The following is a 23,759-nucleotide window of genomic DNA, read 5'->3' as shown; positions in this document are numbered from 1 at the left end:
GTATGTGTGTGTGTGTGTGTGTGTGTGTGTGTGTGTGTGTGTGCATAAAAATAAACTAATAGATAATTCTCTCTCTCTCTCTCTCTCTCTCTCTCTCTCTCTCTCTCTCTCTCTCTCTCTCTCTCTCTCTCTCTCTCTCTCTCTCTCTCTCTCTCTATCTCTCTCTATCTCTATCTATCTCTCCATTTTTCATTCCTCCTCTCTCTCTCTCTCTCTCTCTCTCTCTCTCTCTCTCTCTCTCTCTCTCTCTCTCTCTCTCTCTCTCTCTCTCTCTCTCTCTCTCTCTCTCTCTCTCTCTCTCTCTCTCTCTCTCTCTCTCTCTCTCTCTCATCCCTTCACTTCTTTCTGCACACACTCATTTTTCCTCTTCCCTTCTCTTCCCCTCCTCTCAACTCCCTTTCCTCTCTCTCTCCCGTCCTCTCCCTCTCCTCCTCTTCTCTCCCACTGTCCACCCTTCCCCTTTCCTCCTATTTCCCCTTCTCTCTTCCTTATCACCCTCTCCTTCTCTCCCTTCTCTTGCCCTTCCTCCTCTCTCTTTTCTTCCCCCCATTTCTTCTTTCCCTTCCTTCCATCCCTTCTTCTCTTCCCCTCACCTTCTCTCCTTTCCCTCCCCCTCTCTCTCCTCTCCCCCCATTTCTTCTTTCCCTTCCTTACACTCCTTCTTCTCTTCCCCTCAACCTTCTCTCCTTTCCTTCCCCCCCCCCTTAGGTTCATGGCTAATATGTGGGCCATGTTCGCCGTGGTGTTTTTGGCCATCTACACCGCTAACCTGGCCGCCTTCATGATTACGAGGGAGGAGTTCCACGACTTCTCCGGACACAACGACCCCGGGTTAAGCATGGGAGGGGTGGGGAAAGGTGGGGAGGGATGGGGAAGAGGTGGTAAGGATGGGCAGGGGTGGGGAAGGATGTGGAGGGGTAGGGAAGAGAGGATAAGGATGGGGAGGATTGGGTAACGATGGGGAGAGATGGGGAAGAGAGGGTAAGGATGGGGAGGGGTGGGGAAGAAAGGGTAGGGATGGGGAGGGGTTAGAAAGAGGAGAGGATGGGGAGGATTGGGAGAGGTCTGGAGAAATGGGAGGGGGTGGGAAAGGGATGGGGAGGATTAGAGAGGAGTGAAGAGGTGTGGGGAGGGGTGATGAGGGATGGGGAGGAATTGGGAGGGGTGGGGAGGGATGTGGAGGGGTGAGGAGGGGTCGGGAGAGATGGGGAGGGGGTGGGAAAGAATGGGAAGGGTTAGAGAGGAGTGAAGTGTTGTGGGGAAGGGTGGGGAGGGATGGGGAGGGGTGGGGTGCCTGGGGATTAGGTGGGGAGGGACTTAAAGTGAAACAGATATGTAGGATTAGGTGAAGGGGAAGTTGGGAATGGCTGGGGAGGGGCGGGAATGAGTTGGGGAGGGGTGGGGATTAAGTAGGGAGGGATTTAAAGGGAGAGAGAGATAGAAGGGTCAGGTGAAGGGAGGAAGGGATTAAGTGTGGGGAGGGGTGGGGATTAAGTAGAGAGAGAGAGAGAGAGATTTTTTACATAGAAAATCAGACCACACAGACCCCATGGTCCAGACTTGGTGGTCTGTCCTTAAACCTAAGTGATTTTACATTAATCAGAAGACTCCAAAACGTTGCATTTCTACTCTAGTTGATATTAAGTTGAAGGAAGTGACGGTCGAGCTTATTTTTGAAGGAGTCAATCGTGTTACACTGGACCACTGATGATGGGAGCTTATTCCATTCTCGCACTACAACGTTGGTGAAGAAAAATTTGGTGCAGTCTGAATTTACTTGTCTACATCTGAGTTTTACGCCATTGTTCCTCGTGCGCAAAGTGTCATCGATCATAAACAATGTTGATCTGTCTACATTCGTGAAACCATTAAGTATTTTAAAACATTCGATCAGTTTTCCTCAGGCGACGTTTCTCAAGAGAACATGTTAAGGGTGAAAGCCTTTCTTCGTAGGATTTGTTGCGCAAGGAAGGATAATTTTCGTTGCCCGACGCTGAACACCTTCTAATTTAGCAATATCCTTTGCATGGTGGGGAGACCAAAACTGTACCGCATATTCCAAGTGGGGTCTGACTAAACTGTTGTAGAGGCAGTATTACATCTTTATTCTTAAATAAAAGTTTCTTTTAATGAAGCCCAACATTCTGTTCCTTTATTTGCTGCATCGATGCATTGCTGTGAGAATTTGAGGTTTGACGCGATTTTGACCCCAAGTCCTTGACGCATTGAACGCTTTTGAGTTTAACGCCGCGCATTTCGTAATCAAACTTTTATTCCTCGTTCCAACTTGAAGGACCTGGCACTTGTCTACGTTAAAGGCATCTCCCATCTATCCGACCAAGCTGAAATTTTGTGCAGATCCTCTTGGAGGCTTGCCTGTCTTCGTCAGTGAGAACCGAGTTACCAATCTTTGTGTCGTCTGCAAATTTACTAATGCGGTTATTGAGTCCAACATCCACGTCGTTGATGTAAATAATGAAAACACTGGGCCAGAACCGAGCCCTGAGGACGCCACTAGTGACAGGCCGCCACTCTGAGTTAAATCCGTCAATCACTACTCTTTGTTGTCTGTTGCTCAACCAATTCGCGATCCATTGGTTTACCTGACCGTCAATACCTATTTGTTTTAATTTGTAAAGTAATTTATGATGCGGGACTTTATCAAACGCTCTCTGGAAATCAAGATAGACTACGTCCAGTGATTTGGTTACGTCATAAACAGTGAAGAGGTCGTTATAAAGGTTAATAGATTTGATAGGCAGGATCTTATATTTCGGAAGCCATGTTGTGAGTCCCCAATTAATGAGTGGCTTTCAAGGTCACACACAAATATGTCTCTAATTATGCCCTCAAGTAGCTCACCTACAACCGAAGTTAGACTAATGGGCCTGTAATTACCTGGTACTTTTTTGTCTCCTTTCTTAAAAATCGGTGTCACGTTAGCCTTTTTCCAATCTGAAGGGACAATGCCTTGTCGCAAGGACATATTGACTACGAGAGAGAGAGAGAGAGAGAGAGAAGTTATTCCAATATACCTAATCACCGTCTTTTATCTCTTACCCTCCCCCTCCTCTTCCTACACCCCCTTCCTCCCCTACTTCCCCTATCACCCCCTCCCTTCCCCCCCCCGCAGCTACAGTACCCCAGCTCGGTCTCCCCGGCTTACAAGTTCGGCACGGTGGAGGAGACGAACTCAGCGATGGTCCTCCGCCGACACCAACGTCATATGTACAACTATATGGTGAGGCACGGGTACAACAGGCCGGCCGTGCAGGAGGGCGTGCGCTCCATCAAGAAGAAGTGAGTGGGGAGAAGGAGGAGGAGGAGTGAGATGGAGGAGGAAGAAAAAGTATTGTGGAGAGTTTTGTGTGTGTGTGTTTGTGTGTTCCATCAAGAAGAAGTGAGTGGGGAGAAGGAGGAGGAGGAGTGAGATGGAGGAGGAAGAAAAAGTATTGTGGAGAGTTTTGTGTGTGTGTGTTTGTGTGTTCCATCAAGAAGAAGTGAATTGGAGGAGAGGATTGCAGGGGGGGAGGGGGGAAGAAATTGAAGCTGGGGGATTGGATGGGTGGGAGGAGAGAAGGAGTGAATGGAGAGTTAAGAAGAAAAAGTATAGTGGAGAGTTTTGTGTGTGTGTGTTTCTGTGTTCCATCAAGAAGAACTGAGTGAGAGAGGATGGGAGGGGGGGGGGGAAGAAATTGAAGCTGGGGGGGGGGATATGGAGAGGGAGGAAGGGGAAGGAAAAAGAATAGGAAGCAGAGAAGAAATTTAGATTTTTTTTGCGTTTCAATGTGTGTGAGTGTGGGGGGGGGGTTAATGGGGGAGAGGGAGGAGGAGGGGGAAGGAAGGGGAACTGGGGAGGAAAAGCAGATATATATAAGTTTTTTGCGTGTTTCAGTGTGTGTGTGTGAGGGGGGGGATGGGGGAGGGGGAGGAAGGGGAAGGAAGGGGAACTGGGGAGGAAAAGCAGATATATATAAGTTTTTTGCGTGTTTCAATGTGTGTAGGGGAGAGGGAGGAAAGGGAAGGAAAAAGAATGGGAAGAAGAGAAGAAATATAGATTTTTTTTGCGTGTGTCAATGTGTGTGTGTGTGTGTGTGTGTGTGTGTGTGTGTGTGTGTGTGTGTGTGTGAGTGTGGGGGGGGCGGTTACCCTCAAGAATAAGTAAGGACATGTGCGGGGAGGGGAGGTGGGGAAGGGAAGGGGAAGAAAAGGAGGGGAAGAAGAACATGAGAAAATAAGGAGACTGCAAGAGGTCGGTGGGTCTGTACAAATTATGTGAATCTGATAAAACGGGGAACAGGGAGGGTAACTTAAGGGAGAAGACGCTGAGAGGATTGGGGAAGTTGAGTGTTTTTGTTTATTTATTTATTTTTGCATATATCTGATTTTTTATTTTTTGTTTTTTTGTTTTTTTGCATATTTCTGTGTTTTTGTTTGTTTGTTTTGTTTGTTTTTTGCTTAGTTCTGTGTGTTTTATGTCTGTTTTTTTGTTGTTTTTTTGCATATTTCTGTGTTTTTGTTTGTTTGTTTTGTTTGTTTTTTGCATAGTTCTGTGTGTTTTATGTCTGTTTTTTTTTTGTTTTTTGTTTTTGCATATTTCTGTGTTTTTATGTGTCTTTTTATTATTTTATTGAGAAGTAAGTGTATGGGAAGGGGGGGGGGGGAGAAGGAGGATGGGGAGTGGGAAGGGGAGGAGGAGAAAGATAAAGGGGAGGATAAGAGAGAAATAATTGGGGTCCGGGAACGGGAAGAAGAAGAAGAAGAACAACAACAACAACAACAACAACAACAACAACAACAACAACAATAATAATAATAATAATAATAATAATAATAATAATAATAATAATAATAATAACAATAATAATAATAATAATAATAATAGTAACAATAATAACAATAATAATAATAATAATAATAATAATAATAATAATAATAATAATAATAATAATAATAATAAAAGTGAAAGTGAAGCGAGGTAAATTTTGGGCTTAATTACTCTCTTCTCACCTGATCTAATTAAGGTACGCACGTAAGAGGAGGAGGAGGAGGAGGAGGAGGAGGAGGAGGAGGAGAAGAAGGAGGAGGAGGAGGGAGGATCTTCATACACACACACACGCACATTAGAAAATCCTCCATTTTTACCTCCTCCTCCTCCTCCTCCTCCTCCTCCTCCTCCCCCTCCTCCTCCTCCTCCTCTTCTTCCACCTGACTTGTCTTGTAACCCCGAGGGAAGGAAGGGAAGGAAAACTGGAATGGAAGAAGGAGGGAATGAATGAATGAAGGAAGGAAGGAAGGAAGGGAAGGAAAACTGGAATGGAGGAAGGAGGGAAGGAAGGAAGGGAGGAGGGAAGGAAGGAAGGAAGGAAGGGAGGAAGGAAGGGAGGAAGGAAGGAAGGAGAGAGGGTAGGACGGAAGGAAGGAAGGAAGGAAGAAGGAAGAAAGGAAGGAAGGAAGGAGGGAAAGAAAGAAGGAAGGAAGGGAAGGTAGATTGGTAAGAGAGAGAGAGAGAGAGAGAGAGAGAGAGAGAGAGAGAGAGAGAGAGACTTTTCATCATATTTTCCTCTTATTTCCACTTTTATCATTATTTATTTTCTTATTCTTCCCATTTTCTTCCAGTCCTTGTTTTCATTTTTTTTGTTTGTTTTTTTTCCTTTTTTTTACACGTTATCAAAATAGATCTTTCTCGCCGTAGACTTTTTTTAATGCCTCCTCCTCCTCCTCCTCCTCCTCCTCCTCCTCCTCCTCTCTATGGGTGATTTATTAGCTAATTAGTATTCAGGAAAAAAAAAAGGAATGTTGATGAAAAGATCAAAAGGAGGAGGAGGAGGAGGAGGAGGAGGAGGAGGAGGCGGAGGAGGAGGAAGAAAATAAAAGAGGAAGAGAAGGAAGAAAAGAGAAGTATAGTCAGAGAGAGAGAGAGAGAGAGAGAGAGAGATGGCTTTTGTGACCAGCTTGGAGAAAAAGAATTGGAGAGGAAAATGTATATTGAATTTTGTGTGTGTGTGTGTGTGTGTGTGTGTGTGTGTGTGTGTGTGTGTGTGTGTGTGTGTGTGTGTTCTTGATATCCACATAAATTTAACCTTTTATTTATTTCTCTTTCCTTCCTTTCTTCATTTTTTCTCTTATTCCAATCTTTATCTTTCTTTTCCTTATTTCTTTTTTTTCTTTTTCCTATTCCTTCCTTTTTCCCTCTCTTCCTTCTTTCTTTCTTTCATTTCTTTCTTTTCCTTTCCTTCCTTTTCTCCTTTTCTTCTGATCTCATTTTCTTTCCCTCCCTTTCTTCCTTCCTTCCTCCTCTTCCCTCTCTTTTTCTCTCCCTTCTCTCCTCCTTTTCTTCCTTTCTCCCTCTTTCTTTCATTCTTCTCTCCTTTCTTTCCCTTTCTCCCGTTTTCATCTTCCTTCCTTTCCTTCTTTTCTCATATTTCCTCTCTTCTTTTCTTCTCTTTCCTCCTCTTCTCTCTTTATTTTTCCTTCTTTCCCTCTCTCCATTCCTTCTTTATCTTCCTCTTCTCTCTCTCTCTCTCTCTCTCTCTCTCTCTCTCTCTCTCTCTCTCTCTCTCTCTCTCTCTCTCTCTCTCTCTCTCTCTCTCTCTCTCTCTCTCTCTTCCCATTTTCCTTTTCTTCTTTTACTCTTCTCTTTCTTTTCCTCCTTCCTCTTTTTTGCCCCTCTTCCTCCTCCTCTTCCCTTCTTCCTCCCTCTCTTTCTCCTCTTCTTTCCTCTTCTCCTCTTCTTCCTCCTCTTCGTCCTTCCTTTCTCCCTCTCTTTCTCCTCATCTTTCCTCTTCTCTCCCTCTTCCTCCTCTTCTTCCCTTCTTTCTCCCTCTCTTCCTTTCTAATCTTCCCTTCTCTTTCTCTCCCTTCTCCTCTTCCCTCCTCTCTCTCTCTCTCCCTTTTTCTCCTCCCTTATCTCTCCTTCCTTCCTTCCTTCGCCACTTCCTCCTCATCTTTCCTCCTCTTCACCTCCATCATCGTTTCCTCCCTTCATCCTCTTCCTCCTCCTCCTCCTCCTCCTCCTCCTCCTCATGTCAAGTGGTCGTTTAGCTCATCTTTTTTTTTTTTTTGGCAGAATTTTTTCGTCCCCGTTTTCTTTATGACGTGCAAGGTTAAGGGGGAGCTTGGGTAGACTTATTTATTTATCTATTTATTTTGTTTTTTATCTATCTATCTATCTATCTATTTATCTTATTTTTTATCTGTTAATTCTGTTTGTTATGTTTGCTTGTTTGTTTGTTTATGTGTTTTGTTTATCTGCTTTTTTCTTGTTTTTTGTTAGTATTTTCGTCTTTGTTTTTTTTCGTATTTTCTTTCTATTATCATTTATTTTCTTCTTCTTTGTCTTTGTCTTCTTTATCACCATCTTATTTTTGTCTTCTTTTTCTTATTTTCTTCCTTTTCTTTTTTTTCTTCTACTTATTATTATTATTTCGTCTTTTTCTTCTTCTTCCTCTTCTTTTTCTTGTTCTTTTTTTTCGTCATCTTCTTCTATTTCTTCTTCTTCTTCTTCTTCTTTTTCTTCTTCTTGTTTCTTTTTCATCTTCTTCATCTTCTTGCTCTTCTTGTTCTTCTTCTTCCTGCTCCTCTTCTTCTTCTTCTTCTTCTTCTTCTTCTTCTTCTTCTTCTTCTTCTTTCATCATCATCATTATCATCAATATTTCTCGTTCGGTGTTCATTAAATTCAATACACATTTTCTTTTTTTTCTTTTTTTCTTTTTTTTTGTGACGCGGCGGGAACCAAAATTAATAAGTAACTGGTTTACAATATATATTTTTTATGAATGTTTTTTTATTCATATATTTTTTGGGGGGGTGTCTGTCTGTCTGGGGTAAAATTTTCAATAAGTGTCATTTTCGAGGTCACCGCCTGTTATTATTTTTTTTTTTAATCTGTCTGGCTGTCTGGTTTTGTGTGTGTGTGTGTGTGTGTGTGTGGGTGGGTGTGGGTGTGTGTGTGTATGTGTGTGGGTGTGTGGGTGTGGGCGGTAGGTTGTGTGTGTGGGTGGGGTGGGGGGGAGTTGTGTTTATGTGTGTGTGTGTGTGTGTGTGTGTGTGTGTGTGTCCCTTGCACTCAATCTGTTTCCCCTTCTTCCCTTTCCCTCTCCTTTTCCTTCTTTTTCCTTCTCGCTTTCTTCATTTTCCTTCCATATTTTTTTCCTTCCTCATCTTCCCTCTTTTCCCCTTCATCTTCCCCTTCATTTCTCCCCTCTCTAACATTATCTCCCCTTCTTCCCGTCATCATCCCCTCTCCGCACTTCCCTTCTTCTCCTTATTTCTTCTTCTTTCTATTATAATTTTCTTCTTCTTCCTTGTCTTCTTCATTATCATATTTTAATCTTCTCTTTTTCTCTTTTTCTCTTTTCCCTTTCCCCCTCATCCTTAACCTTACTTCCCCTCATATCCCCTCATCTTCACTTTACCGTACCTCCCCTCATCTCTATTCATCCTCTCCCGTACCACCGCTATCACAGTCTTACCACCCCCATCTGCTTCCCTTCTTCAGCGAGCTCGATGCCTTTATCTACGACGCCACGGTGCTGGATTACCTGGTGGGTCAAGACGATGACTGCCAAATCCTAACGGTGGGCTCCTGGTATTCCATGAGCGGGTACGGCCTGGCCTTCCCGCGGGGCTCCAAGTACCTCCCGCTCTTCAACAACAAGCTCATGACCTACAAGGATAACGGTAAGTGAGAGGGGGGGAAAGGGGAGAAGGGGAAGGAAGAGACGGTGGTTGAATGTGTGAGAAGGAGTGCCGGGGTAGGAAAGTGATTTAAGTTCGGGTGTGAAAGAAGGGAGAAATGTTTAAAAAGTGTGATTCGGTGGAGAGCAAAGGGAAAGTGGAGGGTTTAGGGGTGGATAAAGGGGAGGAAGGGGGAGAAGGGGAAAGGAGAGAGGTATGAGGAGAAGGAAGAGACGGTGGCTGAGTGGGTGAGGAGTGCCGGGGTAGGAAAGTGATTTGAGTTCGGGTGTGAAAGAAGGGAGAAATGTTTTAAAAGTGTGATTCGGTGGAGAACAAAGGGAAAGTGGAGGGTTTAGGGGTGGATAAAGGGGAGGAAGGGGGAGAAAGGGAAAGGAGAGAGGTATGAGGAGAAGGAAGAGACGGTAGCTGAGTGGGTGAGAAGGAGTGCCGGGGTAGGAAAGTGATTTAAGTTCGGGTGTGAAAGAAGGGAGAAATGTTTAAAAAGTGTGATTCGGTGGAGAGCAAAGGGAAAGTGGAGGGTTTAGGGGTGGATAAAGGGGAGGAAGGGGGAGAAAGGGAAAGGAGAGAGGTATGAGGAGAAGGAAGAGACGGTAGCTGAGTGGGTGAGAAGGAGTGCCGGGGTAGGAAAGTGATTTGAGTTCGGGTGTGAAAGAAGGGAGAAATGTTTTAAAATGTGATTCGATGGAGAGCAAAAGGGAAAGTGGAGGGTTTAGGGGTGGATAAAGGGGAGGAAGAGAAGTAAGGGGAGAGGAAACTATAGGAGAGAAGGAGGGAGAGTAAGTAAGGGGAGAATGGAAGTGGGAGAGAGGGGAGAAAAATTAATTACGAGAATGTTGCGAAGGAAAATGGTGTAAGGAAATGTGAATAAGTGTAAGGAGAGAGAGAGAGAGAGAGAGAGAGAGAGAGAGAGAGAGAGGGAGGGAGAGAGGGAGGGAGAGAGAGAGAGAGAGAGAGACAAATGATACTGTGTTAAGGGAAAGCTACCATAGGGAACGAGAGAGAGAGAGAGAGAGAGAGAGAGAGAGAGAGAGACTTGCTTACTTTCTTTCCTCTTTTCTATTTTTACTCAATTTTTTTCATCTCCTTAACTCTTACGTCTTCTCCTTTCTCCTCCTCCTCCTCCTCCTCCTCCTCCTCCTTCTCCTCCTCCTCCTCCTCCTTCTCCTCCTCCTCCTCCTCCTCTCTAAACAAGGAAGGCAAACAAGAGCAGTAAACAATCTCTACTTTTTAATTAGATAAGCGTGTCTAGGCGAAGTGACTCTCTCTCTCTCTCTCTCTCTCTCTCTCTCTCTCTCTCTCTCTCTCTCTCTCTCTCTCTCTCGCTCTTGCTCTCGCTCATCTTCTTCTTCTTCTTCTTCTTCTTCTTCTTCTTCTTCCTTCTTCTTTTTCTCTTCCTTGCAAAAACCAAAACATCAATTAGTTATCCCGTAAAAAAAGGAGACAATGTTTACCTTTTTCCTCGGCCTCGGTCTTGGAAGGAAATCTAATTGCTGGAACCTCACCTCTATTAATTTCTCGCTAACTGGGAGTGGTACAAATATATTAGAGAGAGAGAGAGAGAGAGAGAGAGAGAGAGAGAGAGAGAGAGAGAGAGAGAGAGAGAGAGAGAGAGAGAGAAAGGAGAGAAGGAAAGGAAGGAAGGAAGGAAGGAAGGGAAGGGAAGGGAAGAGAAGGGACAGGAAGATAAGGTAATTTAAGAGAAGGGTAGGGACAGGTAGGGAAGGAAGGAAAGCGAAGGAAAACGAAAGGAAAGGAGGGTAAGGGAAGGGAAAGGAAGGGAGGGAAGGCAGGGGAAGGGACAGTAAGGGAAGGGAGAGAGACAAAGGAAGTGAAGGGACAGGTATGGAAGGAATGAAAGTGAAGGAAAGCGAAGGGAAGGGAAGGGAGGAGAGGAAAAGGAGGAAGAGAGAGAAGGGAAGGGAAGGCAAGGTAAGGTAAGAGAAAGGGGGGGAAGGGAAGGAATAAGATGTAATGATAGGAAGGGAAGTGAGGGTAAGGGAAAGGAAAGGGAAAGGAAGGGAAGGAAGGAGGAAGGGAAGGAGGAAGGGAGGGTCCAGGATGAAGAGGAGGAGAGAGAGAAGAGAGAGGAAGAGAGAGAGAGACTAATGAGGAACAGAAGGAGAAATAAAAAGGGAAGGAACAGGTGCAGAGGAGAGAGAGAGAGAGAGAGAGAGAGAGAGAGAGAGAGAGAGACTAATGAGGAACAGAAGGAGAAATAAAAGAAACAAAGAGAAATGGAACAGGTGCAGAGGAGAGAGAGAGAGAGAGAGAGAGAGAGAGAGAGAGAGAGAGAGAGAGAGAGAGAGAGAGAGAGAGAGAGAGAGAGAGAGAGAGAGAGAGAGAGAGTAAATATAAAGATAACCTTATTTTCTTTCATTCTCTTTTCCCATTTTCTCATTTATTTCGTCTTCTTCTTCTTCTTCTTCTTCTTCCTCTTCCACTTCTACTACTACTACTACTACTACTACTACTACTACTACTCCTACTACTACTGTTACCACCACCACCACCACTACCACCGCCACTACTACTACTACTACTACTACTACCACTACTATTACTGCTACTACTACTACTACTACTACTACTACTACTACTACTACTACTACAACTACATCATCATCATCATCATCATCATCCCTAATCACCCAATTCGACCGTTAATTCCCAATCGCTGTTCACTAACTGCCCATTAAGTGATTTAGAGGCGAGTTTATGACTGTGAGAGAGAGAGAGAGAGAGAGAGAGAGAAATTAAGCCTCAAGAAACTGGGAAAAAGAAGGAAACAAGGAATGAAAAAGAGGAAAAGCAGGAATAAAGAGAGGAAATAAGAAGGAAAAAGGAAATAAAAGAGGAAAATGAATTATAAAAAGAGGAAAAAAAGGAAAAGAGAGAAAAATGATGATGATGATGATAATAATAATAATAAAATAAATGGGAGAAAGAAAGATAAATGATAACAGGTCCAGAGAGAGAGAGAGAGAGAGAGTTACGCTGCTGGGTTCGTTTTAAAATTGCATTAGAATGAGATTTTTAAAAGTTAAGTAAGAGGAAGAGGAAGAAAAAGAAGAAGAAAAGGAGAAGACAAGAAAAAGAAGAAGAGAGAAAGAAAAGAAGAAAAAGAGAAGAACGAAAAGAGAAACAGAGGAGAGAAAGAAGGAAAAAGAAAGAAAATATAAGTTCGTAAAATCAAAATAATAATAATAATAATAATAATAATAATAATAATAATAATAATAATAATAATAATAATAATAATAATAAACATGAAAAAAAAGATAAAAAAACTTAGAAATAAAAGAGAAAAGGTTAAAAAAAAAGAGAAAAAAGGAAAAAAAGAGGAAAAGGGAAAACAAAAAAGAAAAACAGGAAAATAAGAAAAAAAAGAGGAAAAAAGAGGAGAAGAAAAGAGAAAAAGAAGGAAAAAAGGAAAAAAAAACAGGAAAATAAGAAAAAAAGAGAAAAAGGGAAAAGAAAAACATCAGAAAAGAGGAAAAAAAGAGGAAAAAAGGGAGGGAGGGAAAATAAGGCCCTTTAAAAATGGCGTCACGTTGAAAGGACCAATAGGAGGCGAGTGTTTGATTAGACGGATTGTTTACAGGAGGAGGAGGAGGAGGAGGAGGAGGAGGAGGAGGAGGAAGGTGTGTGTGGCTGAAGATAGGATTAAGTGGTGAAGGAAGGGAAGGAAGGAAGGAAAGAAAGAAAGAAAGAAAGAAAGAAAGAAAGGAAGGAAGGAAAAGGAAGAGAAAGTAGAAGAAAGAAGGAAAAAAATGTAATTGAGAGAGAGAGAGAGAGAGGGCAGGTAAGGGCAGGTAAATTAATGGAAGAAAGGGAGGTAAATCTCTCTCTTACTTCCTCTCATCTCCCTTAGTCTCCTCCTCCTCCTCCTCCTCCTCCTCCTCCTCCTTTCTTTATCATCATTCGTTCATTTTTTCCTTGATTTTTTCTTCTCTTTCTTTCTTCCTTCCTTCCTTCCTTCTTCTCTTTCTTTACTCGCTTTCTTATTTCTTTTTTATACTCTCTCTCTCTCTCTCTCTCTCTCTCTCTCTCTCTCTCTCTCTCTCTCTCTCTCTCTCTCTCTCTCTCTCTCTCTCTCTCTCTCTCTCTCTCTCTCTCTCTCTCTCTCTCTCTCTCTCTCTCTCTCTCTCTCTCTCTCTCTCTCTCTCTCTCTTCTCTCTCTCCTCCTCTTCTCTTCTCTCTCTCTCCTTCTTCTCTTCTTCTCTCTCTCTCTCTCTCTCTCTCTCTCTCTCTCTCTCTCTCTCTCTCTCTCTCTCTCTCTCTTCCTCCTCTCCTCATCCTCCTCCTCCTTCTTCTCTTCCCTCCATCTTCTCTCCTTCCTTCCTCTCCTTACTGTAATCCTTCATTTACTTCGCCCTACCTTCTTCGTCTTCCCTTCTCCTCCTCTTCCTCCTCCTCTTCTTCCTCCTCCTCTTCCTCTCAACCCTTCAATTATCTTCCCTTCATCCTCCTTCACTCTCTTCCTTCTTCCTATAATCCTTTACCTCGCTCACACAAGTCTTCCTCCTCCTCTTCTTCTTCCTCCTCCTCCTCCTCCTCCTCTTCCTCCTCCTCTTCCTCTTTCATCGTCCTTCTCTGCTCCTCCCTTCTCTTGCTCCCCTCCTCCTCCTCCTCCTCCTCCTCCTCCACTTTACTAATGTCTTCCTCACTCTTGTTTTCCTTCCTTCACCTCCTCCTCCTCCTCCTCCTCCTTTCTCTTCCGGGTTTTATTCAATCTTTATTATCCCGCCCTCCTTCCTTCCTTCCTTTCTCCTTTCTTTTATTATTTTCCTTCTTTTCTTTCTTTTTTTCCTTTCTTCCTTTTTTCTTTCTTTCGGTTCTCTTTGTTTCTTATCCTTCCTTCTTTCCTTTCTTTCTTTCTTTTTTTCTTTCTTTCTTTCTTACTCTCCTTTGTTTCTTATCCTTCCTTTCTTTCTTTCAATCTTTCTTTTTTTCTTTCTTTCTTTCTTTCTCCCTTCCTTCCTTCCTTCCTTTCTTTCTTTCTTTCTTTTTTTATTCCATTCTTCCTTCCTTTCCTTCTCTCTTTCTTTTCTTTCTCTCCTTCCTTCCTTCCTTCATTCATTCATGCATCGCAAGTTATGTATAGCCATCAACTCACACTTTCTCAAAACAAACAAATAAACAAACAAACAAACAACAAACAAATTCGCAGGTAAACAAGCTTATATAACGTAAACAACTTTAATATACCTTCATTTAAACTTTTCTCCGTTTTCTGTGACCCACTTTTACGCGTCGGCGGCTACAGCAAACTTATTATTATTGTTATTTTTTTTTTTTTTATTATTATTATTATGTAGGATCAAAGGCTCAATTAACAAACAACTTTCTTTATTTATGTATCTTTTTTATCTTTACTTATTTTTATTTTCAACTCTTTCTCTTTATTTTTTGTTGTCTAATTGAGTTGTCTGGTGAGAGAGAGAGAGAGAGAGAGAGAGAGAGAGAGAGAGAGAGAGAGAGAGAGAGAAGATAGGAGAAAATAGAGAAAATAGAATGAGAAGGAAAACGAAGAAAAAGAGGAGGAGGAGGAGGAGGAGAGAGTGAGAGAGAGTGAAAATGAGGGAGAGGGAGAAAGAGAGGGGAGAGGGAGGAGGGAAAGAAAGGGAGGTAATCATCAACTTTTTATTTTGTCTATCTCTCTTTAATTATGTCTTTATTTTCATCTCTATACCTTCATTGGGGTCATCTAACCTAACCCAACCAACCTAACCCAACCTCAAAGCCCTTCCTCAAATCCCCTTGGGCCATCCCCACTTTCCCCCAACCTATAAAACAAACCACCAACCAAATTATCAACCAAATCAGTCAACCAAGCAACCAACCCAATCCTTACTCGAACCAACCTAACCTAACCTAACCTAACCTAACCCAAAGCCCTTCCTCAAATCCCCATGGTACAACCCCACTTTCCCCAACCCAACCCAAACTCAACCTCAACCAACCCAAACCAACTACAACCACAACCTAACCTAACCAAACCTAACCCAACCCCAAAGCCCTCCCTCCAACCCCAACCACATTCCCCAACCAACCCAGCCTAACCAACCCATTCAAACCTAACCCAACCCCTCCCAACCCAACCCCCTTCCCCAACCTCTTTCCAACCCAACCACATTCATCTTCCAACCCGGCCCAAACCTAACCCAACCCCAAACCCCTCCTTCCAACCCCATCCAACCCAACCCAACCTAACCAACCCAACCACATTCATCTTCCAACCCGGCCCAAACCTAACCCAACCCCAAACCCCTCCTTCCAACCCAACCACATTCATCTTCCAACCCATTTAAACCCAACCCCAAACCCCTCCTTCCAACCCAACCACATTCATCTTCCAACCCGGCCCAAACCTAACCCAACCCCAAACCCCTCCTTCCAACCCAACCACATTCATCTTCCAACCCGGCCCAAACCTAACCCAACCCCAAACCCCTCCTTCCAACCCCATCCAACCCAACCCAACCTAACCAACCCAACCACATCCATCGTTCCAGGCGAAATCGAGCGGCTACAAAGGTTCTGGATGACTGGAACGTGCAAGCCGATGAAGCAGCAGCGGAGGGCCTCGGAACCCCTGGCCATCGAGCAGTTCCTCTCCGCCTACCTGCTGCTGGGGATCGGCATGGTGCTGGCCGTGGTGCTGCTGGGCCTCGAGCACATCTACTTCAAATACGTGAGGAAACACCTGGCCAAGAAGGACAGTGGCGGGTGTTGTGCCCTCGTGAGCCTGGTGAGTGAGGGAGAGAAGTGGAGGAGGAGAGAGAGAGAGAGAGAGAGAGAGAGAGAGAGAGAGAGAGAGAGAGAGAGAGAGAGAGAGAGAGAGAGAGAGAGGAGGTGGAGGAGGAGAGTGAGAAAGGGGAAGGGAGAGACAGAAGGAGTGAGTGACTGAATGAGTGGGTTAGAGAGAGAGATAGGTGTGGATTGAGAAAGCGTGGAATCAGGAGGAAGAGGAGGAGAAGGAGGAGGAGGAGGAGGAGGAGGAGGAGGAGGAGGAGGCGGATCTGGTGGTGAAGGAACAGGAGGAGGAGGAGGAAGAAATCGAAGAAGGGAGAGATGGAGAGAGGAGGGATGAATTCTGATGAGGAGAGGAAGACGGAGGAGGAGGAGGAGGAGGAGGAGGGAGGGAAGAGGAAAGAGAGAGAGGCAGTTGAAAAATAAATTGATTGAAGGAAGGAAGGAAGGAAGGAAGGAAGGAAGGAAGGAAGGAAGAAAGGAAGGAATCAGACAAGAGGGAGATAAACGAATGGAGGATGAAGGAATGGGAGGGAGGGAGGGAAGGAGGGAGGTAGGGAGGGATGGAGAGAAAATAGGAGAGGAGAAAGGGAGAGAAACCTAATTTTCTTTTCAAAGGAAGATAATTAACTATTTAAAGAGAGGGAGGAAGAGGAAGAGGAGGAAGAGGAAGAGGAGGAAGAGGAAGAGGAAGTGGGAGAAGATAAAGAATAAAAATAAATTGAACTCAAGACCAGAGGAAGGAAGAGGACAAAGAAGAGGAGGAGGGGGAAGAGGAAGAGAGGAGGAGGAGGAGGAGGAGGAGGAGAAGGAGTCAAGCTATTATGTAATCCTAACACGCCTTATGATTTCCTTTTCTCTTTTTTTTCTCTTCCTCTTCTTCCTTACTTCTCCCTTCTCCCTCTTCTCCCTTCTGGCCTCTCCCTTTTCTATCTTCTCCCTTCTCCCTCTTCTCCCTTCTGGCATCTCCCTTTTCTATCTTCTCCCTTCTCCCTCTTCTCCCTTCTGGCCTCTCCCTTTTCTATCTTCTCCCTTCTCCCTCTTCTCCCATCTGGCATCTCCCTTTTCTATCTTCTCCCTTCTCCCTCTTCTCCCTTCTGGCCTCTCCCTTTTCTATCTTCTCCCTTCTCCCTCTTCTCCCTCTGGCATCTCCCTTTTCTATCTTCTCCCTTCTCCCTCTTCTCCCTTCTGGCATCTCCCTTTTCTATCTTCTCCCTTCTCCCTCTTCTCCCTTCTGGCATCTCCCTTTTCTATCTTCTCCTTCTCCTCTTCTCCCATCTGGCATCTCCCTTTTCTATCTTCTCCCTTCTCCCTCTTCTCCCTTCTGGCATCTCCCTTTTCTATCTTCTCCCTTCTCCCTCTTCTCCCTTCTGGCATCTCCCTTTTCTATCTTCTCCCTTCTCCCTCTTCTCCCTTCTCCCTCTTCTCCCTTCTGGCCTCTCCCTTTTCTATCTTCTCCCTTCTCCCTCTTCTCCCTTCTGGCATCTCCCTTTTCTATCTTCTCCCTTCTCCCTCTTCTCCCTTCTGCCCTTCCCTTTCATTCCTTCTAACCGAGTGTAACCTAATTTTGCTTTTTTCTAATCTAACCTAATGTAGCCTAACTTTGCACTAACCTAGTCTAACCTTATATTCCTCTAACTCCTCTTCCTCTTCTTCCTTATTCATCTTCTCCCTTCTCCCTCTTCTCCCTTCTGGCATCTCCCTTTTCTATCTTCTCCCTTCTCCCTCTTCTCCCTTCTTTCCTTACCTCTTGTTCCTTCTATATCAAGTGTAACCTAATTTTGTTTTAACCTAATCCATCCTAACCTTGCACTAACCTAACCTAATCTAACCTAATCTTCCTCTAACCTAACCTAATATAACCTAACCTTGCAATAACCTAACCTAATATAACCTAACCTTGCAATAACCTAACCTAATCTAACCTTATATTCCTCTAACCTAAGCTAACCTAATATTGCTCTAACATAATCTAACCTAATGTAACCTAACTTTGCAATAACCTAACCTAATCTAACCTTATATTCCTCTAACCTAAGCTAACCTAATATTGCTGTAACCTAACCTGACCTAATATTGCTCTAACATAACCTAACCTAATGTAACCTAGCTTTGCAATAACCTAACCTAATCTAACCTTATATTCCTCTAACCTAAGCTAACCTAATATTGCTGTAACTTAATTTAACCTAATATTGCTCTAACATAATCTAACCTAATGTAGCCTAACTTTGCAATAGCCTAATCTAATCTATTCTTATGTTCCTCTAACCTAACCTAACCTAATATTGCTGTAACCTAATCTAACCTTATATTCCTCTAACCTAACCTAACCTAATATTGCTGTAACCTAATCTAACCTTATATTCCTCTAACCTAACCTAACCTAATATTGATGTAACCTAATCTAATCTGATATTGCTCTAACATAATCTAACCTAATCTTTCTCTAGCATAACCAAACTTAATGTAATCCTACTTTAATCTAACCGAACTTACCCTTCCTCTTCTAATCCCCCTGTAATCCCATCCCACCCTCTTCTTCCTCCCCATCTCATTTCAATCCTCCACTGATCCAATCCTCTGCTCTCAATCCCTCACAATTAACCCCTTCCCTCAATCCTATAGACTCAAATCCTCTTTTTAATCGCTCTTACACTCATTCCAATCCCTCCTCCGTCACCCATCCCCCGACTAGCCCAACCCTTCCCTTACTACCATCCCCACCCCCTCACTAACATCCCCCTCCTTTCCCCCTTTTATCAGAAACTTAACCTAAATCTACTCTACCCAAACTTAGCCTAACCTAATCTAATCTAACTCCACTAACCTAACCTAATCTAATCTTATATTCCTCTAACCTAACCTAATCTAACTTAATCTAACTCCACTAGCCTAACCTAATCTAATCTTATATTCATCTAACTTAACATAATCTAACTTAATCCTCTTCTAACTTAACCAAACCTTAAGTAACCCAATCCTTCTCTACCCAAACCTAACCTAATCTAATCTAATCTAACTCCACTAACCTAACCTAATCTAACCTTATATTCCTCTAACCTAACCTAATCTAACTTAATCCTCCTCTAACTCAACCAAACTTAACGTAACCTAATCCTTCTCTACCCAAACCTAACCTAATCTAATCTAATCTAACTCCACTAACCTAACCTAATCTAACCTTATATTCATCTAACTTAACATAATCTAACTTAATCCTCCTCTAACTCAACCAAACCTAACGTAACCTAATCCTTCTCTACCCAAACCTAACCTAATCTAATCTAATCTAACTCCACTAACCTAACCTAACCTAATCTAACCTAACCCAAACCTAACATAATCTAATCTAATCTAACTCCACTAACCTAACCCAATCTGACCTTACATTCATCTAACTTAACATAATCTAACTTAATCCTCCTAAAACTCAACCAAACCTAAAGTAACCCAATCCTACTCTACCCAAACCTAACCTAATCTAATCTAATCTAACTCCACTAACCTAACCTAATCTAACCTTACATTCATCTAACTTAACATGATCTAACTTAATCCTCTTCTAACTCAACCAAACCTTAAGTAACCCAATTCTACTCTACCCAAACCTAACCTAACCTAACCTAACCTAACCTAACCTAACCTAATCTAATCTTATATTCATCTAACTTAACATGATCTAACTTAATCCTCTTCTAACTCAACCAAACCTTAAGTAACCCAATTCTACTCTACCCAAACCTAACCTAACCTAACCTAACCTAACTCCATTTGCAATCCCCTTCAGAGTATGGGCAAGTCCCTCACCTTCCGCGGCGCTGTGTACGAGGCAACCACCAAACTCCGCAGACACCGATGCCGCGACCCTCTCTGTGACACCCACATATGGCGGGTTAAGCACGAGTTGGACATGGCGCGGGTTACCATCAGACACCTGGAAAAGCAGCTGGAGGCGAGCGGTCACAAACTAATTCACAAGAAGCCCCCGCAACATGTCCAGAGGTAAGATTAGCGGTGTGAGGGTGAAAGGAGGAAGAGAAACGGGGACAAGGGTGATTATGGAGTCTTGTGTGGAGTGTGAGGGGTCAGAGAAGCATTAGTTAGTGCGTTATAAGTGTTTCCAGTATGTTCATAGGTAAGGCTTGGAGGAGGAGGAGGAGGAGGAGGAGGAGTCAAGCTATTATGCAATCCTTACACACGATATGATTTCCTTTTTCTCTCCCTTCTTTTCCTCTTTCTTACTTATCTCCCTTTTCTCTCTCCTCCCTTCTCTCCTTCTCTCCCTTTTCTTTCTCTGTTCCCTTCTCTCTTTTCTCCCTTCTTTCCTCTCCCTTTTCTCTTATTGCTCCCTTCTCTCTTCTCCCTTGTCTCCTTCTCTCTTCTCCCTTCTGTCCTTCTCTCCCTTTTCTCTCTCCTGCCTTCTCTTGCTTCTCCCTTCTCTCCTTCTCTCTCTTCTCCCTTCTGCCCTTCTCTCCCTTTTCTCTCTCCTCCCTTCTCTCCTCTCTCTTCTCCCTTTTGTCCTTCTCTCCCTTTTCTCTCTTTGCTCCCTTCTCTCTTCTCCCTTCTGTCCTTCTCTCCCACAAAAAAACAATTTCACGATTTTAATAGGTATGGGAAAGGGAGGAGGAGGGAAAGGGAGAAAGGGTTAAGGGAGGCAGAAATAGGGAGGGAAGATAAAAAAAAAGGGTGTTTGAAGGTAAGAAAAAAAGAAAAAAAGAAAAAAACAGTCAGTATGTTAGTAAATGAAACTTGATATTAGGGGAATGAACACACACACACACACACACACACACACACACACACACACACACACACACACACACACACACACACACGCACACTCGGATGTCATGAGCACGGCAGGTAAGTGGGCCCTAATTAAGCCGGGCAAACAGGTAAACAAACACAGGTAAGCAAACAAACAAACATAAACAAACAGGTGTGTGTCGAGTTTGGGGATGGAGTAATTGCGTGTTTGTGAGATGACCTTTTTGTTTGTTTGTTTTTGTGTTTTTTTTTTGTTGATTGTGTCTTTTTTTGTTTGTTTTTGTTTTCTGTTATTGTTTTCTTGTTTACTTTCTCCTTTTATTTTTTCTTATTTCCTGTTTCTTTATTTTCTTTGTTTTTCTATCTTAATTAATTCCCCTCCTTTTTTTTCTTCTTTTTTTTCATGTTTTCTCAATCATTATTTTTTTTTACTTTTCCTCTCCATCACTTTTTTTCAGATTTTCCTTTTATTTTCCTTCCTCTCTCTTTTCTTTCTTTCGTATTTCTTTCTTTTTTTTTCTTTTTCTTCTTTGTTTTTCATTCCCTTTTTCGCCTTCATCTTCCTTTACTTATTTCCTCATTTTTTTCTTTTTATCTTTTTATTATTTTTTTCCTTCTTTTTATTTCCCATTTCTTACTCATTTCTTTTTCTTGTTTTCTTTTCCTTCTCTTTCTTTCTCATTTTTCCTTTTTGTCTTCGTTTATTTATTTCTCATTTCCTCTATTATTCATTTCCCATTTTCTTTCCCATTTTGTCTTTATTTACCCATTTCCCATTTTCTTTCAATTCTCGTCTTTATTTATTCATTTCCCATTTTCTTTCAATTCTCGTCTTTATTTATTCATTTCCCATTTTCTTTCCCTTTTTGTCTTAATTTATTCATTTCCCATTTTCTTTCCCATTTTGTCTTTATTTATTCATTTCCCATTTTCTTTCCCTTTTTGTCTTAATTTATTCATTTCCCATTTTCTCTCCCATTTTGTCTTTATTTATTCATTTCCCATTTTCTTTCCCTTTTCGTCTTTATTTATTCATTTCCCATTTTCTTTCCCATTTTGTCTTTATTTATTCATTTCCCATTTTCTTTCCCATTTTGTCTTTATTTATTCATTTCCCATTTTCTTTCCCTTTTCGTCTTTATTTATTCATTTCCCATTTTCTTTCCCTTTTCGTCTTTATTAATTCATTTCCCATTTTCTTTCCCTTTTCGTCTTTATTTACCCATTTCCCATTTTCTTTCCCTTTTCGTCTTTATTAATTCATTTCCCATTTTCTTTCCCTTTTCGTCTTTATTAATTCATTTCCCATTTTCTTTCCCTTTTCGTCTTTATTTATTCATTTCCCATTTTCTTTCAATTCTCGTCTTTATTTATTCATTTCCCATTTTCTTTCAATTCTCGTCTTTATTAATTCATTTCCCATTTTCTTTCCCTTTTCGTCTTTATTAATTCATTTCCCATTTTCTTTCCCTTTTCGTCTTTATTAATTCATTTCCCATTTTCTTTCCCTTTTCGTCTTTATTAATTCATTTCCCATTTTCTTTCCCTTTTCGTCTTTATTAATTCATTACCCATTTTCTTACCCATTTTGTCTTTATTATTCATTTCCCATTTTCTTTCCCTTTTCGTCTTTATTAATTCATTTCCCATTTTCTTTCCCTTTTCGTCTTTATTTACCCATTTCCCATTTTCTTTCCCTTTTCGTCTTTATTAATTCATTTCCCATTTTCTTTCCCTTTTCGTCTTTATTAATTCATTTCCCATTTTCTTTCCCTTTTCGTCTTTATTTATTCATTTCCATTTCTTTTCCCTTTTGTCTTTATTTATTCATTTCCCATTTTCTTTCAATTCTCGTCTTTATTTATTCATTTCCCATTTTCTTTCCCATTTTGTCTTTATTTATTCATTTCCCATTTTCTTTCCCTTTTCGTCTTTATTTATTCATTTCCCATTTTCTTTCAATTCTCGTCTTTATTTATTCATTTCCCATTTTCTTTCCCATTTTGTCTTTATTTATTCATTTCCCATTTTCTTTCCCTTTTCGTCTTTATTTATTCATTTCCCATTTTCTTTCCCATTTTGTCTTTATTTATTCATTTCCCATTTTCTTTCCCATTTTGTCTTTATTTACCCATTTCCCATTTTCTTTCCCATTTTGTCTTTATTTATTCATTTCCCATTTTCTTTCCCATTTTGTCTTTATTTACCCATTTCCCATTTTCTTTCCCATTTTGTCTTTATTTATTCATTTCCCATTTTCTTTCCCATTTTGTCTTTATTTATTCATTTCCCATTTTCTTTCCCTTTTCGTCTTTATTTATTCATTTCCCATTTTCTTTCCTTTTTTGCCTTAATTTATTCATTTCCCATTTTCTTTCCCTTTTCGTCTTTATTTATTCATTTCCCATTTTCTTTCCCTTTTCGTCTTTATTTATTCATTTCCCATTTTCTTTCCCTTTTCGTCTTTATTTATTCATTTCCCATTTTCTTTCCCTTTTCGTCTTTATTTACCCATTTCCCATTTTCTTTCAATTCTCGTCTTTATTTATTCATTTCCCATTTTCTTTCAATTCTCGTCTTTATTTATTCATTTCCCATTTTCTTTCCCTTATTGTCTTTATTTATTCATTTCCCATTTTCTTTCCCCTCAGTCATACCCTTTCCCATTTTCTTTACCTCCCGTCACTCCCTTTCCCATTTTCTTTGATTCCCGCCATCCCCGTTTTCTTTTATGTTATCTTTTCGGACCAATGGCGTGGCGGGACGTGCTCGGGCGGCCCACAGCCAATCAGAATTAACCTTTCCCCCCGCGCGGGCCAATCAGATTCAAGCTTTTTCCTTCCTCTCTTTCTGGCCGACCAATCACCTTCCTCCTTTTCCCTTTCCTATTTGGACTCGACAGGAGAGAGAAAAAAAGGTAAATATTGTTGTTATTATTATTATTATTACTATTATTATTACTATTATTATTTTTTTGCTAGTTTTGAAATATATTGATAAGTGATGCTCTCTCTCTTCCTCTCTCTCTCTCTCTCTCTCTCTCTCTCTCTCTCTCTCTCTCTCTCTCTCTCTCTCTCTCTCTCTCTCTCTCTCTCTCGTAATGCCTCTATTTGCCTCCCTTGCTCTCATTTCTCTTCCTCCTCCTCCTCCTCCTCCTCCTCCTCCTCCTCCTCTTCCTCTTCCTCTAGCAATCTTTATTTGGTTGTTTTCATCTCTATTTCTCTCACTTCCTTCTTCCTTCTTCCTTCCTTCCTTCTCCTCCTTCATTCTTCCTTCTCCTCTTCCTCCTCCTCCTCCTCCTCTTCTCCTCTTTTCTTCTCCTCATTCTTCTTCTTATTAGTAATCTATTTTCTCGTAGTCTCTGTTTTCCATTTATATTTCTTCCTCTTCTTCTTCTTCCTCCTCCTCCTCCTCCTCCTCCTCCTCCTCCTCCTCCTCCCTTTTCCCCTCTATGTAACGTAATATTCTTACTATTTCTACTCGTCCTCCTCCTCCTCCTCCTCCTCCTCCTCCTTCTTCTTCTCCTCCTCCTCCTC

General features: G+C 41.9%; 1 protein-coding gene and 1 long non-coding RNA gene across 4 annotated transcripts in view; one reads left to right on the top strand and one right to left on the bottom strand.

Annotated features, from left to right (window-relative positions):
• The window catches only part of LOC126986214 (glutamate receptor ionotropic, NMDA 2B-like), a 118,365-nt gene that overhangs the window by 68,451 nt on the left and 26,155 nt on the right, over positions 1-23,759 (top strand). The window contains exons 14-18 of the mRNA XM_050842184.1: positions 709-847; positions 3,134-3,300; positions 8,501-8,682; positions 15,216-15,451; positions 19,244-19,458. Coding sequence (XP_050698141.1) covers positions 709-847; positions 3,134-3,300; positions 8,501-8,682; positions 15,216-15,451; positions 19,244-19,458 — 939 coding nt within the window. The remainder of the gene's footprint in view (positions 1-708; positions 848-3,133; positions 3,301-8,500; positions 8,683-15,215; positions 15,452-19,243; positions 19,459-23,759) is intronic.
• LOC126986215 (uncharacterized) lies at positions 17,301-18,976 on the bottom strand. 3 transcript variants are annotated; one of them, XR_007739406.1, is made up of 3 exons: positions 18,933-18,976; positions 17,726-17,787; positions 17,301-17,487 (listed from the first exon to the last, which is right to left on the bottom strand). It is a non-coding gene; the product is annotated as an uncharacterized LOC126986215 (long non-coding RNA). The 3 variants fall into 3 exon arrangements; XR_007739405.1 differs by lacking the exon at positions 18,933-18,976 and adding an exon at positions 18,594-18,749; XR_007739407.1 differs by lacking the exon at positions 18,933-18,976 and adding an exon at positions 18,457-18,500.

Source organism: Eriocheir sinensis, chromosome 61, assembly GCF_024679095.1.
Source record: "Eriocheir sinensis breed Jianghai 21 chromosome 61, ASM2467909v1, whole genome shotgun sequence".
NCBI classification, from domain to species: domain Eukaryota; kingdom Metazoa; phylum Arthropoda; class Malacostraca; order Decapoda; family Varunidae; genus Eriocheir; species Eriocheir sinensis.
The sequence above is the reverse complement of the archived record's forward strand: the minus strand, read 5'-3'. Positions and strand labels throughout refer to the sequence as shown.